This window comes from Camelus ferus, chromosome 16 (assembly GCF_009834535.1).
Source record: "Camelus ferus isolate YT-003-E chromosome 16, BCGSAC_Cfer_1.0, whole genome shotgun sequence".
Taxonomy (NCBI): Eukaryota; Metazoa; Chordata; class Mammalia; order Artiodactyla; family Camelidae; genus Camelus; species Camelus ferus.
The window spans coordinates 34352098-34368166 of record NC_045711.1 but is presented as its reverse complement, the minus strand read 5'-3'; the positions used below and the strand labels follow the sequence as shown (position 1 = coordinate 34368166).

The 16069-nt window shown below is 43.8% G+C and overlaps 1 protein-coding gene across 3 annotated transcripts in view; it reads right to left on the bottom strand.

The window, feature by feature from the left end:
- The window catches only part of KANSL1 (KAT8 regulatory NSL complex subunit 1), a 164315-nt gene continuing 148246 nt past the window's right edge, over positions 1-16069 (bottom strand). For all 3 annotated transcript variants that reach the window (XM_032457169.1, XM_014552989.2, XM_032457168.1), the window contains 8 exons: positions 8638-8820; positions 7959-8147; positions 7477-7625; positions 4142-4263; positions 3452-3509; positions 3137-3249; positions 2118-2370; positions 1-1768 (listed from right to left, as the gene is read on the bottom strand). In XM_032457169.1, the coding sequence (XP_032313060.1) occupies positions 1541-1768; positions 2118-2370; positions 3137-3249; positions 3452-3509; positions 4142-4263; positions 7477-7625; positions 7959-8147; positions 8638-8820 (1295 nt within the window). In that variant the 3' untranslated portion in view covers positions 1-1540. The remainder of the gene's footprint in view (positions 1769-2117; positions 2371-3136; positions 3250-3451; positions 3510-4141; positions 4264-7476; positions 7626-7958; positions 8148-8637; positions 8821-16069) is intronic.

Genomic DNA, 16069 nt, shown 5'->3' with positions numbered 1-16069 from the left:
TTCTGTAACTTTTTTTTTTATTTTTTTTTTTGACTTTTTCCTTCCTTTTTTTTTTAAGCACTAGTCTGTGCTTTGCGAACAGAATCAAGACATTAACAAAGATCAGCTTCTCTGAAGAAAAGCATTTCTATAGAACAAAGACAGCTACATATCTCGCTGCCAATACACAGCTCAAAGCAGGAAAAGAAAATATTTACAAAATACAAGTTTTTTTTTTCCATTTTTGTTTTTGTTTTTTTTTTTTTACAATGCTAAAAGGGTTATTCAGAATTTTCAACCTTATAAATAGAAGAAGCACTTTATGCATAGGGATATGGTGCATTATTGTTTTTTAAAGAAACAATGACAAACCCTTTAACTTGCAAACAGAATCAAAAAAAATTCACTAATGTTGAAAATTGTGAAAAAACCCCAACCATTAAGCAGTTTGTTTACTATTTTTATACGATTACAAAAAAATGGCAAAAAAAAAAAAAGTCCTTATTGCCCCCCCCGCCCCCCTTTTTGGTGATGTGATCATACATGAAACAGGCACAAGGTTAACCCAGGGGGGTGATGGGGGAGTGATGGGAACCACAGCTAGGACCAGACAGTGTTCCACAGGCAAGGGGAGCTGGAAAAAGGGTCTGATTGACATTGACAGGGAACTGGATGGGGAGGAAACATGACCCAATGGCTCGGTCAGTGAAAACAGAATTATACAGGGGAGATGGCTGCTCATGTCCCAGAGCCCCTTGAGTCTGCAGAGGAGTGGGAACAGAGGTTAAGTAATCCTAGCCCTACCTTGATAGACTAGGATAGGTGGTAAAAACGTTCCAGGTGGAAAGACTGGTGTGTGTGTGGCGTGGGGGAGCGGATGAGAGGGCATGAAGGGGCAGGACGGGGACCTGAGCAGCCGCAGCCAGGTTACTCCAATTAAGGAGTCAAAACAGGGATGACCAAATGCAGAGGAAACCCAAATAGGTCTCCAAGATCTGGGTGACAAGGGGAAGCCATCCTGTCAGCAGAGAGCTGGGTGAGAACAGCTGGCAGTTCCAGCCACGAGGCTCTGGTAGGGGTGCTCTAGCACAAAGACGACCAAGGGGACCCTGCTGGGAGGGCAAGAGCCCAAAGCATGCTGCCCTGTCCCACCCTAACCTCAGGTAGCGACGCCGAGCTGGAGGTTCCCTTCCCTCTGCCCACCTGGCTGTCCCACCTTGCCCACAGGTGTGAGGGAGAGGGGCGATCATCCAACATCGCTAAGTCCAGTGATTCAACAGTGCAGAGGATGTGCCAGGACCAGGCCAGCAGGGTCTTATCCTGAACTTCTGTTTGCCAACTGGAGGAAGTGCTCAGGTGTGTGACAATAAAACATGGAAACCAAAAAAAAAACAAAACAAAAATCAAAACAAGAAAAAAATACCAAAGTAGAATCTAAATTCCTTAAATTCACTAAAAACTGTGAAAATTTTCGGCATATGATGTTTGAATATCAAACGCAGAGATTTCTGAAGCTTTAATGCCAATAGTTAGTGAGTCTGTTTAGATTCTCGAATCCCGCTCATCTGTGAGTTGGACGCTGGGCTGTGACTGTTGCTGCCAGATGCCGACTCTTGAGGGGAACGACGGGAGGCGAAGTGGGTGCCACCTCTGTCTCCCGGCCACTCTTGCTGCCTGAGGTGCGCCGAGTGCAGCGGGATGCCCGTTCCTGCGCATCCAGTTGGTCCTCACACTCTGCCTGGGGACTGTACGCCAGGGGGAAGGTTCGCCGCTCCCATGGCTGGACGGACTGTGGGCAGACAAGATGCCTTAGTGAAGACCAAGTCCCAGCCTATCTCCTGCTCCAAGGCCCTGCCCCAAAACACATGGACTGGAGTCTACGACCAGTCTCTCTCTCTCTCTAGAGTTCCTGGGGAGGTTTGGGAAGGATTTTCATGGAGTGGGCACCCTTTAACAACGGCTAGTTCCATGGTACCTTCAGAAAGTCAATTTCAAGTTCAGCCCCTTGTTCCCTTCAAAATGGGGGTCGGGGGGAGGAAGAGGAGAGAGGAGTTCATAAAATGAAGATCCATCTTGAGCAGGTACTGTCCCCCAGTTCCCTGCCACCCGCCAACCCCATGAAAAGGCAGTATTCTCACCTGTTCATCCAGCCCCAGCTCTGGTGTGGAACAACGGGTGTCTTCACTGGCTAGGTGTCTCAGAGCGTCCCGAGCCACAGGAGTGAGGGGGGCCGAGTGCAGTTCTGGGCTAATGGGGCTTCTGGGGGATTGACCGTGGGAGAACTCTGACAAAGAGTGGCTACTGCTGACATCAGGGGAGGCGGGTTGGGGGGTGGAGGGGTTGGCACTGCCCAGCTGGGGGGTTGTCCGGCCGTCTGATGACCTGTAAGACCTGTACACCAAGAAGTGCAAACCTTAGTGCCTGGGTAATAGGGAATTTCTTACACGTTTATTTTTGTAACGGACGGGGATGGGGAGGTGGCATGAAAGAAGCATCCCGACCAGAGGTACTGAGGTAGGCTGACACCAACAGTTCTTTCCTAGGAACTACAAATCCCTCACTTCCCCCCACCACTGTGCATAGGCAGATACACAACATGACGTCTGAGAACTGTGTACGCCTATCATCCCGAGAAAACACCAGGGCTGAACAATGCTGGGGGCCAATCCCTGGCACAGTGCCCAGTGGATTCACAGGGTAAGCAGGATAGTCCAGACTCTGAAAACCATATGCAAAGAAAAAGGCAAAAACAAGAGCCCTAAATCTTTGTACTTGAGAACGCTGAGGGCTCTTCATTGTTATTAATAAAGGGAGACAGGGTAGGACAGTTCTTCCAAGTAGCACCACAAAACCACACTCCACTGTCCAAAGAAGGTGAACTTGTGGTGGAGCCTCCAAATGCCATAGGCAGCTTGCTCCTGGAGCCCAGGAGATCACTAGAGTTTGTCAGAATTGGACAGTAACCACTGAGCAAGGATGCTCATGAGTTCCAACAGACACCAAGGAACTTCTGCATTCTCAGCCATCGCCAATGAATGAAGATGAAGAGCAACTAAGAGGCAGTGGCAACTCCACAGACACAGTTAGGGCCCAAACTCCCCGTTCACCCTCCCTCCACAGGCGCTGGGAGCCTGCGCCTGCCCCACTGCCCCATCACCTGCTGCCCCGCCGCTGGGGTGGCACACTCGTGGTCCACAGCCACCGAGCCCTCTCCATCTCCTCACATTTGGCATGCAGGGCGGCAAAGGCTGCATCAGATAGGTCCTCGATCTGCAACAGAGTACCTTCAATGATCCCCTTTCCTCCAGGGAGACAAAATCTAGAAGCAGCCCCACCCATACTAGGTTCTCCCTGGTCAGCACAGGAATACGACGGGCTTGCACTTGACACCCACAGGTCCTGAGGCGTGTGCACCTGTGTGAGTGTGTGTGTACGTGTGTATTCTTCTCAGAGGGAATGATCATGCAGTTACCTCCTCGTTCTCCTCATCAGGACTCCCCTTCAGAGACCGAAGATCAACCTCTCGCCAACTGCAAAACCAGGAAGAGACAATCATGAGATGGCAAGCAGCCTGGGGCAGAATAAATACGTCTGCAAAAGCCCGAGAGCCCTGCATCTGGAGTGACTCTGCTCTCTGCTGGGCCTCTCAGCCCTGGAGGCCGCCATGAGAGACCCCAGACTCAAATGCCCACAAGGGGCCAGAAACAGGGGAAGCAGGCTGAGGGTGGAACTAGAGCTGGGAGACTTACAAACTCAAGCAAAAGAACTTGTTTAAAGAGGACTAGCATTACTCAGCACCAGCTGATTGCTACATTTTGCAAATGCGTATACAGGGTTGCCCAATCTTTTGATTTGTCAACAAAAGCTGGAAATAAAGATTCGTATGTGAAATCCTACATTGATGCTGACAACAAATTCAGTATTTTAAAACATATTTTATGTATCAAACAAAACGTCTTAAGCCAGTTTCTGCCCTGTGGTCTGGCTCATGCTCACATAATGGGAATTACATACAGAAATAATTTCACTCTGATCAGGTAGTCTTCCTCTTAAAGAGAAGAAAAGCCTAAGGTTAGGGCCCAAAGCTCAGTGATGAGAGAAGAGGGAAAAGGGGCAGTAACAGGAAGAACAGGGAGAAGAGCTGATTATCTAGAGCCTCTACCTGGGAGTAAGGATTTCCTTGTATTGTAGTTTCTCTACACGGGTTGTTGCGGCGACAGACATTGGGATGACAATGTTGTTAATATCGAATGAACTCTCTCCCCTTCTCCTCCTTACTGGCTGCTGTAAGACAAAGCGAAGTTTAAAAGGGAGGAACAATTCTACAAACATCAAATCATACATCTGAGATTTAAAACAGGATAACAGATAACCAGACATGTGGGTCCTTGGGTGGGGCCTGGGCAGGGACAGTAGCAGCTGCCTGCACCTAGATGGTCCCGCAAAGACAAAGTTCTCAGGAGAAATACTAGGTGATCCTGAGGAATATCTCAATATCTCCTATGCACAGGTCTTACTGGCCACCTCTTTCTTCATGGGCTCACATGAGAAGACACTTCTGTTGAACTGTACATGGATGGGTGTCCTGGGGCCTTGAGTCAACTGCTGTGGTTCCTACTCCTCTACACATACTGTTACTACTCCCTCCCCCCTATTAAATCCTCCCATCTGCTCCCCCTTTTATCCCTGTCTACAACGTAGACGCAGGTAGCTCCTAAAAGCAACAATTAAGCTTAGCGGTGCCTGAGTTAAAAAGATGAATCCCCTTAACCTGAAAGATGCCCAAAGGATAGGCCCAGCTCAATAGATCATCTAACCCTGGTTGTCATGAAAGCATCTCCTCCTTGTAGATCTGAACTCTTCGGCTAAATCTGTACCCACCATCTGCTCAGTCCTTATGTGATTTAGAGCTGAGAGCTTTCTAGCTGTATCAATGGGGGTGAGTGGAGGGAAACGAACGAAGAGGACCTGGCTGTCTATAGCTCACACTCCTGGAGAAAGACTAACAAGGATCCCTATCAGAGGAGGAGGAGGGCATCTGCAGCAGTTGGGAGATCAGAGGAAGAATAAAGCTGGGAGCCAAAGGGCATGGTTTCTTAGATGGAGGGGCAAGTCCACAAGGTGCCTGTGCCCAGATAGCAAACACCCTGCCCTGAAACAGAGAGACTGGCAACTGAGCTGTGGGAGGCCAGAGGGAAACAGTGGGATGACAAACATGCTGCCATGGCGACAATACAGCTGCAAACACCTAAGAGGCTGCATTCAAACCCAAACCACCAAGGGTGGTCAGCCCAGGTTTTAGGTTAACCAGTTACCCTAAAAGAGATGAAGAGATGTCCACAAGTCTTGCCTGGCTGAGTTCTGCAGCTGAGGTTTAGTGACCTCATACCCAGAGGCCTCTGTCACCTCTGCTGACCTTACACATCCCACTACAAGAACCTGAAAGAAGCCTTAAGAGACAGCTTTCCCTGTACCTTGTTCAAGAATGAATGTGAGACTGCTGGTAGAAATGTGTATGTATTTTCCCTGAATCTTCTTGGGCCTGATGTTATAGCAGCCTAATGTTAGTATCTTCAAGTCAAAGAGACAGGAGTGGGTAGTGGGGTTCAATAGGCTCGAGTACCCATCCTATATCTAGATCGCCCAGTTCTATCAGGCACCCATTTGGTCTAATCCAACTTCTCTCTCCTGTCTAGAGCCAGAAGTGGAGGGCAGGTGCTGGGAATGGAAAGTGGTTTCCAAACCTGTCTGCACATCAGAAGCAAAATGAGTGCATTAAAAAAAAAAAAAAAAAAAAAAGTTTCAGAGGTGATTCTGATGCATCCACTGGCTTTTTTGGGAAAAACTGCCACACATACCCCTTTCCTCTCCTCCCCCATCATTTCTCCAGTGTCTTCTAGCTTCTCTACCTTATTTTAACTATCTGGCTTATCACCCTTCTTCCTATTAATAAATCCAGACTATTTAAAAAAAAATGGCAGCAAGAGTTTTAGGGGCAGCATAGTGCTATATACTAACTTTGTACTCATTAAATAATTATGAAAATTTCAAATGATCCAGGCCTAAGTTTGCACTCTCCAGACAGACGAGGGCTGGCAGGTGAGAACATACTGAAGTCTCAACAAGTCCTGGATCTCAGAGAATATCTTCTATCAGAATTAGTCTCTTTGAAACCTTTTGGTTTTTTGAGACCCCCTGCTAATGGATCACTGTTTGTGATAGATACTACATACCTTTTAAGATAAAATTTGTAAGTATGGGAGGTGAATAAGGGGGAGGAACAAGGAGGTCTTTTGGAAAAGACTGATTTTTAAGAGCAAAGACAGAACAATGTGAATTCCCACCTTTTCACAGAAGTCTAGTTGAGCACATTTTGCGGGCTTAGAAGTTTCTCAACGTAAGCTCTGAGGGGGCTTCAAAGCACCTGCCTGAGTCACCTCGGCAATTCCCCTCCTCAGGCTCACAGTGCGCGGCGTGATGGCAGGAGGTGGCTCTGCAGTCAAGACTGCCTGGGTTTGAATCACAATTATAACCCTCACAAGTCGCCTTGCCTTATGCAATTTACTTAACCTTGGAAAACCTCAGTTTCCCTGCCAACAAAATGGGAATCTTTTATACCACCTACATTTCAAAGGGCGTTACAGGACTGACTGAGGTAACACATATAAAGCACTAAGTACTGACACAATAGCATTCATAGCATTTTATTATTACTATCACCACTATTACTATTATAACTCCTATATAAAGGACTCTTCAGTGAGCACAAAGCAGCTACAGGTGTATGTGTTCAAGGAGGTACACACTAAGGAACTAAAATATTAGAATGATATTACTGGGAATGTGTGTCTGGAATGCTCATGCAAACAGCCTATAGGGTGGAGGGAGGTGCTGCAAAAGGTGATGGGGGCAGATAGCCTGCCATTATGAGTGCACGACACATCAGTACTGCCAGGGTGGCCTGTTGGATCTGTAATTCTGCTCTGTACACCTGGAAAAACATGGGCTCTGCATCTCCCTTCCCTTGCAGGTGCCCTAGCAAGTCCATCTGCTGCTTATTCTCAGGACTTCAGCTCCACATCCCAGAAGAGTGAAAAAAAGGAAAGCAAAGGTCTCCGATGCCCACAGGCGTATCTCTCTTACAACCCTCCTCTCATGTTTACTTCTTGGACCAACTGGGTTAGTCATAGTATTGTTGAGTCCTGTGTGAAACTCAGCCTTGCAGATCTTGAATAATCATAGATCACCTTAAGAGTCTGCTCAGCTCAGATCCATCTCCACTATGAAAAACAACTCAAGGAAAGCAATGTAACAAAAGATCATATACCACCACTTTGACTTAAACATAACACATATGTCGTGACGAGCTGAGTCCCCATAACCGTCCTGGCCCTCAAAGCCCACACTCTACACCGTCCTTGGACCCACTTGAATGAGCTGTAACTGCAGAGGGGCTGCCCTCTGCAACTGCCCTGCCAACTTCACGCAGGTACTTACAGACGCGCTGGCTGGGACCTGTGGGCTGGAGCTGGTGGGTGCAGAGGTGTCTGATGAGGCGGAGAGCTGTCGCACCAAGGGACTGTGTGGTGGGTGGTGGGTGGCCGCCAAGTAGCTTGAGCTGCTCATGTCTGTGTGATGCTTCAACACTGCAGAAGTCAACACAAAAGAGGAATACATGGCTACCTCAACCAGCTCTACTTCTAGCATAAGCTCAGAATGCCAGCGATACACAGTAAAGGCAGAAATGCTTTCTAAGCCTAGAGGATAAAAAGAGGAAGCAAACTGGCTGACAGGAGGCAGGGGTGGAGCAGAGGTTGCTGTGGCAGTGAGTGACCTGCACTTGAAAGCAGTAGGGCCCCTCTACTCTGCCTTCCTAGAAAGTGAAGGACAAAGCTAGGGGCAATGAAGAGAAGCCCAGGCTGCCCCAGAAAGCCCTGAGAAGGTGCAGATGCAGGCAGAGGTGCCGGGCCTGGCCCTACCTTCACTTCTCTCAGATGAATGGTCTCGCAACCTCATTCTGCTGTGGTTTGGGTCATGCACAGGTGGCGGCGGGTTGAGCAAGCGCTCTGCTTTTGGCGCTGTCACTCGCTCCACCAGAGGCACGGCCCCCACATCGTCTAAGTGCTGCCTGTGGGTCCTGTCAGGCCGGGTTTGGTGATGGGACAGCTCTGAAGAGGGGAACAGAAAAAGAGCTGTGAAATATCTTCTGAAAAATCTTTTATTTGAGTTCCGAGCTCTTGAGTTCTCTCTAGGCCAATGATAGACACCCAGGGCAGCAGGATAGTCCCCTGAGACAGAAGCTTCTAGCAAATAACACAATGGCCAGGATAGGCCAGGGAGCCCACAGGGCCCTCAACTAGAGAAGTGTGACACCAGACTACAGAAGACAGTCTGCCCACAGATGGACCCAATGCCATGACACAACTGGCAGTTCACTGAGCATTTTGGGTCTTGCTGCAAGATACACAGTCTGGAATGGCTTTCAAAGTCCATCTGAGAGCACCCAAGATAAGCAGAAAAAAGAAGACTGTGAGCTGGATTTATATCCATTACTTGTCACTCCCAACCCTGACACAGTGCCATGGCCATCCCAGTAACCTGAGAACATGGGAGGAACAGAAAAGTAACCGGAGGCCTCTCTGGACCCCTGCAACTTACTGGCTGTTGTTAGGAAGGAGTTGACCAACTTGTGCCTGTCTTTACGAGTTGGATCTGGCAGACTGCCTGGCATGGGTGCTCTGTGCTTAAGTGAAAACTTTTTTGGAGGTTTGATTTTGTCAAAAGGCTTGTTCTGCCACTGAGATTTCAGCATGCTCTGGAAGTGCAGGCTTGTGGGAACATCTGTAAGAAACACAAAACACTGGAGGTTAATCCAGACACCTGGGCTCTGGGTGCCTCTCTCCTGAAGTGAGGCGTGTTCACAGTAACTCTAGCTCTCCAGTGAGTAAGACCTATATCACACCCTTCTTTTATTCGCCCAGTGGCAGGATGACCCAGCCAGGCAAGCACTGTCATATTGAAGATCTGTTCACTGAAACTTTACTGAAGATCATTCTTTTATTCGCATACAGGCAAGTCACAGGTGCCTTTTATTTTCAAGTTCTAAACAAAAACAAAATCTGAAACACCTTTTGTTAGATTGATGGATTTTTCTTTGTTCATGTGTTCTGCTAAATCTGTTAACTTTATTGGTTTGAAAGATTGATACACAACACCCCATTTCTACTTTTAGAAACAGAAACATTTCAACCCACTTCTATCAACATTGTTAATCAGGACATATTCATTCAACATTTACTGTTTATCAGACCCTGTACTGAGTACTATATCGTCCCCTAAATAATAACCTCACCATTCTTCCTCCTCTTTCCTCCAACCCCCACCACCTACCTCTAGAGATTATCTAGCTTTTAAAACCTGAGTAGTTAATATTCAATATCACAAATTAACCTTTTAGACGTAATTATAATTTTTACCTTTTTTGGGGGGGGTTCACTATTGTTTCCTGCATCCTTCCATTTTCTTAGTTTCCTTTCTTATTTTCCTAAGAATATGGCCTGAGTAATTTCTTTAGAAAAAGTATTTCTAGATTAAAACTAGTTTTCTCTCGGACCTTTAAACCCACTGCATCACAGATAAGATGGAATCTGACTCTTTTTCACTTGTAGGTGGTCTATTTCTTAAGTTTTTGAAAGACAAAACAAAACAAAGCTTGCTGTGGTATTTAGTCAGTTTGGGGAGAACTGCAATACTGAGTCTTTCAATCCATAAACATGGTGTATCTCTCTAGTTATTTAGGATTCAGTTTTCTCTCATCAGTGTTTGGCAGCTGTATAGGTCTTAAACATATTTTGTTAACTTGATTCTTTCTCAAGTATTTCATATTTTTTGACGCCATTATAAATGATAGCACTTAAAAAAATGTCAATTTATAGTTGTTCACTGTTAGCATATAGAAATACAATAATTTTTAATACAGTGACCTGTATCCTGTGATCTTGCTAAACGCATTATTAATACCTTCTGCTGCTTTTGTGGAGTCACCAGTATTTTCTACACATTGAAGTATGTCATCTACAGAGAGACTGTTCTACTTTCTTTACAATTTGTATGCATTTGATTTCTATTTCTTGCTCTATTATTCTGGCTAGAAACTCGAGTGGCAATGTGAAACTTAGATTGTCTTTTTTTATAGTATCATTTCTGAAACATGGATACAGGTGTAGGTCTCTTTTCAGGGTTCTGAAAAGCCTCCACAGTCCGTTTTAACCTGAAGACCAGCACATCTCTCTTTAGCTCCCAGTTCCTCCTGGGCATCATTAACTACCTGGGACATACTCAAAAGTCCCAGCCCCCAAGTCCACACGCACTACTGCAACAAAGAATGAAACACCACTGCTTAAAGGAAGACGGGAAAAATCCGACTTAGCTACATTCCAAAACAAGTCCAAATTTACCAGCAGACAATGTCAGGTCTCATCCCTACTTCTGTGTCCTTTTTCAATTGGGCAAAGAAACTCCCCGTAACAGCTCCTACCCCACAGGAGTTTATGCAAAAGCGTGTGCTCTGGGCTCTTTTCTCCTGACTCTATTTCTCCACAGTTATCCTATCTGCCATCTTTCAAAACTCATTCCAAACTCTACTTAACAATGGCATGCTTTCTTTTTCCAGAATTGTTAACTTATTCTATGTAATGTATTTTCTAGACATTTAATGTGGTTTTGGCTCCCAGGAAGGATAGAAGATATATGCTCAAAGTGAGCTAGGAGTGGGGGACAGAGAAAAGGAGAATAAATGAACATTTACTGAACCCATTTTTTGGTGCCTGGCAATGTGTATCACTTAATTTTCGTAATAATTAATTCCATGATGTAAGTGTTACTATGTTCCCTTTAAACACAGAAAACAGGTGCAGGGAGGTGGATTAGGTGTCCAAAGTTACATAGTTTAGTAAGTAACAACCAACATTCAAACTCAGGTCTGTATAATTCTAAAACCCACACCATGAGATTATTCTTTGGCCTAGATAATGGAGAGGTTTTATTCTGAGGTGAAATCTGATATATCTCAAGTTATTCCCAAGGAACTGGGGAGTACAGGATATGTTTCAAAAGAGTTCTGCAGTGTAAAAAACAAAAAAATTTCTTTCCATGGTATAGACCACGAATTTCATGACACTTCAAAGAACAAGTCTGAACACTAGGCCTTTCAGGACTGGAAGGAACACATTCCCAAGTGAATAAAATAGTTCCATTCTCAGGATGATTCTCCTCAATGGGCAAGCAGCCTCAGCATCAGACATTACTTTCCAGTTTGGAGCACAGATCACTAGATCCTTAACTTAAATCAGTGAAACAAATTAGGAAAACTATTAAAGTTTTAGTGACAATAAGTATTTGTTGCATGTCCAAGCAGGAGATACCTCTATAGGAACAGTGCTGTCTTCTGAAGTTTTTTTTCCCATAATCATTGTTTCTTTTCTACACTTCAAAACAGATTCAACTATCCCAATGCCTTAAAATAAGTATGTCAGCTTTTGGCAGCCTTGAAGTTGGGGAGATCCCAGCCAGGCCAAGGACTTCAGAACTCACTGTGCTCGCAACCCTTGGACCCCACCCTAAGCCCTTAAAAACAAACAAGCAAACAAACAAACAAACAAAACAAAACAAAACTTCCCATAAGAATTGAGTTTAGAGGTATTCATGATAAAAATTCTTTGTTCTAATTCAGAGTGGTTGGGGGAAAGGCTGTATAGGAAATAAAGCATCATCTAGAGGCAGTCTAGAGGCATTCTGACAGTTGGGCTGAGCTCAAAGGTGTAAAGGCAGCTCAAGAACACTTCCTCTATATCCCAGGATGCCCCCCTTTGTTAGCAGAAAAGTTACTCCCACCTGGCAAAGGCTATGCAATGGGACTACAAAAACACAGTGATTTCATTTTTTCCCTTTTATTTTCCCTAGTCATCGTGCTCCCAAACCTGAAAATTAAGCCAGGGAGAAAAAAAGAGAGGATGTGGTTATGGTGGAAATAAGTAGCCCTGGACTCAGGTCCTGTTCCCATCACTGAGCAGGAGGAGAAAACAAGAACAAATCACTTAGCTGAGCTTGGTTAGCTTCTTCATCTATAAAATGAGGCAGTAAGATTTGATCAGGGCTGGTAACATCCTAGCACACATGCTCCAGTTCTCCCCTCTTCTGCTGCTACAGTCACAGGCTAATCGCAACACTCTTTCTATTGTACCCCAAGACCTTAGACCCGTCTCAGAAGATTAATGAGTTAATTAAATCCAGACAGCCACTATCAATCAATTCAAGTAAGCACAAGAGAGAAAAGACATTTATATGTTATTGGTAGACTAGTTGACTGCTGAGTCTCTCAACTCAAACATTAAATCAATGACTCTTCAACTAAAATTCCTCTCCTAATCCCCTCTCCTCATTTAAACGCTCTCAAGTGGAAGCTGGCTTAAGTGTAGACCACCACCTTGTGCCCTGAGGTATTAAGCAGAATCAAGAGTAACTTACCCTATCAACCCACTGAATAAGCAGTTAGGGATAATAACAAACTATTTAAGGGATTCAGGCTGGTACACTTTGCTAGAAGTTTGCTATATTTTAACTGCTTTCACATAAGAGTGAACAGAAACTCAGTTAAATCCCCCAATCAGTGAATAAAAATGATCTCTTAGGAACTGTTGGTCTGAGTTCATGCTCTGAGTACGTAACACCACCTGGGATCCACATAGAGCTAAAGCTCAAAAATCTTAGGCTGGATACAGAGGACCTGAAAGCAAGCAAAGAGAGACAGGAAATGGAACAGGATACAATAGTGACCCACTGTGAAGAGGATTTCATACATTCTATACTTGCAGAGGTAATGGTGGTAAACTGCTATCATCAGAGAGGAGGGTGCAGATGCTTGATCGGGTCAATGACCGGAAACAGAAGTGATTATTAGTATCATCTGAGGTTACTATTCCCTCAAACAAAATAAAAAGAGACCTTGACTTCAGGCCCACCAGGGTGTGATATTCCATGATTCACTTCACTATTTTACTCATTACTTTCCACCATTTTCTGAAGCACACTTTCTTGTGCTGTTTTGTAATGCTCACTCCCTCCTCCTGCTGGTAAGTTGCAGTAGCCTCATGTATACAGCTCATTGTCTTGGCAAGCTCTCTCGAAACAGCACAGATCTTCATGGCCAGCAGGTGGTGCTCTTATTAAACTCAAACCTAAGTCATTCTTTTCCCCAAGGTTAGACATCTTTTACTTTTCAAGCTAAGGATTAACTGGCTTCATTAAAGTGAGGTAATAAAGAAACAAGCCCCTCCTTCTGGAGTACTAAATGGTTATCACACATAGTTCCTCAAATTAATGGGAGTGGTGGAGGTATGGTCAAGATGGGAGACAAAACTCTGGGATTAAGAGCTGCAATTGGTTCTCATCCTAAAAAACTATGCAAACTGGTTAGAAAATATTAGTAAAACTATATGAAAATGAAAAGTTGAAAGTCCTGCCATCTTTAAATATATTCTAGAGAAGAGGCTGCAAAGGAGTGGCCAGAGGTCAGGTCTGGAGCACATGTTTAACTCATACAGTATTATGTTGACTGCTGGTCCTCATTATTACTTGCTTTTCTATGCAATGATATACAGGTGAATCTCAATACTTTAGGAGGTGCTGTTCACACAGAATAACAGCACCCTTTGGAACTTGATATCTTTGTGGCCCTGGGAATCTTCCAGTATACAAATAGATTGCATTCTGAATGTGGCAGCCATTTGGATCAAATCAAAATTATGCCAATAGGAACAATGCTAGATACAGTAATTTAGGTCCCCAAGTCAACCCACATAAAGTCTAATTTATCCATAGGCAAGTATGTTCATACAGCCTACTTAGCATAGTAAAATACACATAATATTTTCCTTCAGTCTCGAAGAAGGGAAGAAGGGGAGAAGGGAAGGAAGGGGTGGGAGAGAGACAGACAGAAAGACACAGAGAGACAGTATTTAGGGGCAGGCAGGAAATGAAGATCATGAAGACCAAAGAAGGGGTGTTCCATATCTTTCCTTCCTTTTCCCCTCATTGCTACCTACACTTGTTTGGAATGGAATGAAGTGGCGAAGTTTAAGGGCAGTGGTCAGATCTATAGATGTGATGCAGTTGGAAGGACAGAAAGTGTTAACAGGAAATGGGAATCTCTAAGTAGAGATGCTGAATGATGGAACAAGAGATGTCAGGCAGGTGGTCTGGGCATATCTGATTGGGGGATGTGGGAAAAACTGACAATTATACATGGTAATATTGTTGACAAAGGAACAACCACCATATTTATCAGCTGATATTCAGTAAGTACAGAGGAGACCTTATCAGCATCAGAACGTAACTATAGGCTTCATGAATCTTTACTCACATATTCACCATACAATTAAACAGTGTAATCCTGAAAGAGTAATCCAAGAAATGTTCCTGAGTCTTCCTGGTGGCGCTCTCTGCCGAAAGCTGGCATCTCCTAATAGCCTGGCTGGGAACAAGCATGAACTATAGTGAAAAGGACAGTATCAGATGACCTGGGTTTGAGTCCTGGAGCCATCTACATCAGCCACGTAGCCTAAGATAAACCACAACCTCTCTAAGCCTATTTCTTGATCTGTAAAACTGAAGTAACCCCTTACAAGATTACTGAGAGAAGAAATAAGTATGGGAAAAGTGCTACATAAACTATAAACTATAAAATGCTATACAAATATTATCTTAAGTTACATGAGCTACAATCCAAATGGTAAAAGAAGGTAGAAAGTCAATGACTCTGGAATCTGAAGCACAGAGGAAAGTATTTTAGTGTTTTCCATTTATTATGTTCCAAAGCTTATTTACTGTTCCACCACTCCTGACCTAAACCCCTGCCTTGCTTGCTATCCATATGTTTCAAGTTTCCTAAATATTTCCACTCTTACTAGAAGTCATGTGGCAGCAAGAATATTACACCATACTCTTTCTTACAGTTGAAGGAAGTCTTGATAATAAGGCTTAAAGGAGCTACAGATTTAGGTGACCAAGAAAGAATTCAATCATTTGAAGAACAAAGAACCAGAGGGGATTATAGTCATCCAATGTTTGGCCAACTGTCAAACAGAAGACAGGATTCTCTAGGACAGCTATTAGTAATACTTGTTTTTACAAATAGTTTTATTGAAACAGCCATACACTATGGTTGCTTGTGTGCTACAACAGCAGAAATGTCCAGTTGTGACATACACTAAACCTAGACAGTATACCCCATAAAGCCCCAATTATTTAGTATCTGTCCCTTTAAGAAATATAATATACCACTCATGCTAAAACTTGAGTTTTTTTGTGGGGTGAGGGTATAGCTCAAGTCATATAGCACATGCTTAGCAAGCACAAGGTCCTGGGTTCAATCCCCAGTACCCCCTCTTAATATAAATAAACCCAATTACCTCTCCCTCATCAAACAAAAACAAAAACAAAAACTTGAGTTTTCCCCTCATACCCCCAAGTAAATCTTACATCCCACATAATTCTCATTCCTCAGTCTCCTATTTCAGTTACCTTCTTTTCAAAAACTTGTACAGACTATCTGTAAGGTGCTATGAAGGACAGAGTAGGAAGAAAAACAAGGTCCCTTATCCTCAGAACACTTAAAATTTAACTAATGGAAAATAAGAGCCATAATATAAGCCATAACATATAGATAAAATACCACAGTGTTTCAAGACAAAATGCTTAAATTATGTTGGTTTGGACCAGATCATGAGATTGTCTGAAAATCAATGAAACGAATCCAGATTATGAAGGCACTCACTTCCTGTAGACTATAGAGCAGTGTTTTTAACATTTTTGCTCATGTACTCCCACCATTTGAAATGTAATTTTCAAACAAATCATAAACTCAGACAGTTGTATTTTCTAGAATACTAAACATGTTTTAAAAATATTTATATCAATACCTTGGCATGTAAGTAAATGTAACTAAAAAAAGAAATCTTTCTTTTAAACCCACTTATTCAGATTTCAATCACAGTCTAACTTCTGTTATTAATCCTTTCTTTAAAATTTAAAT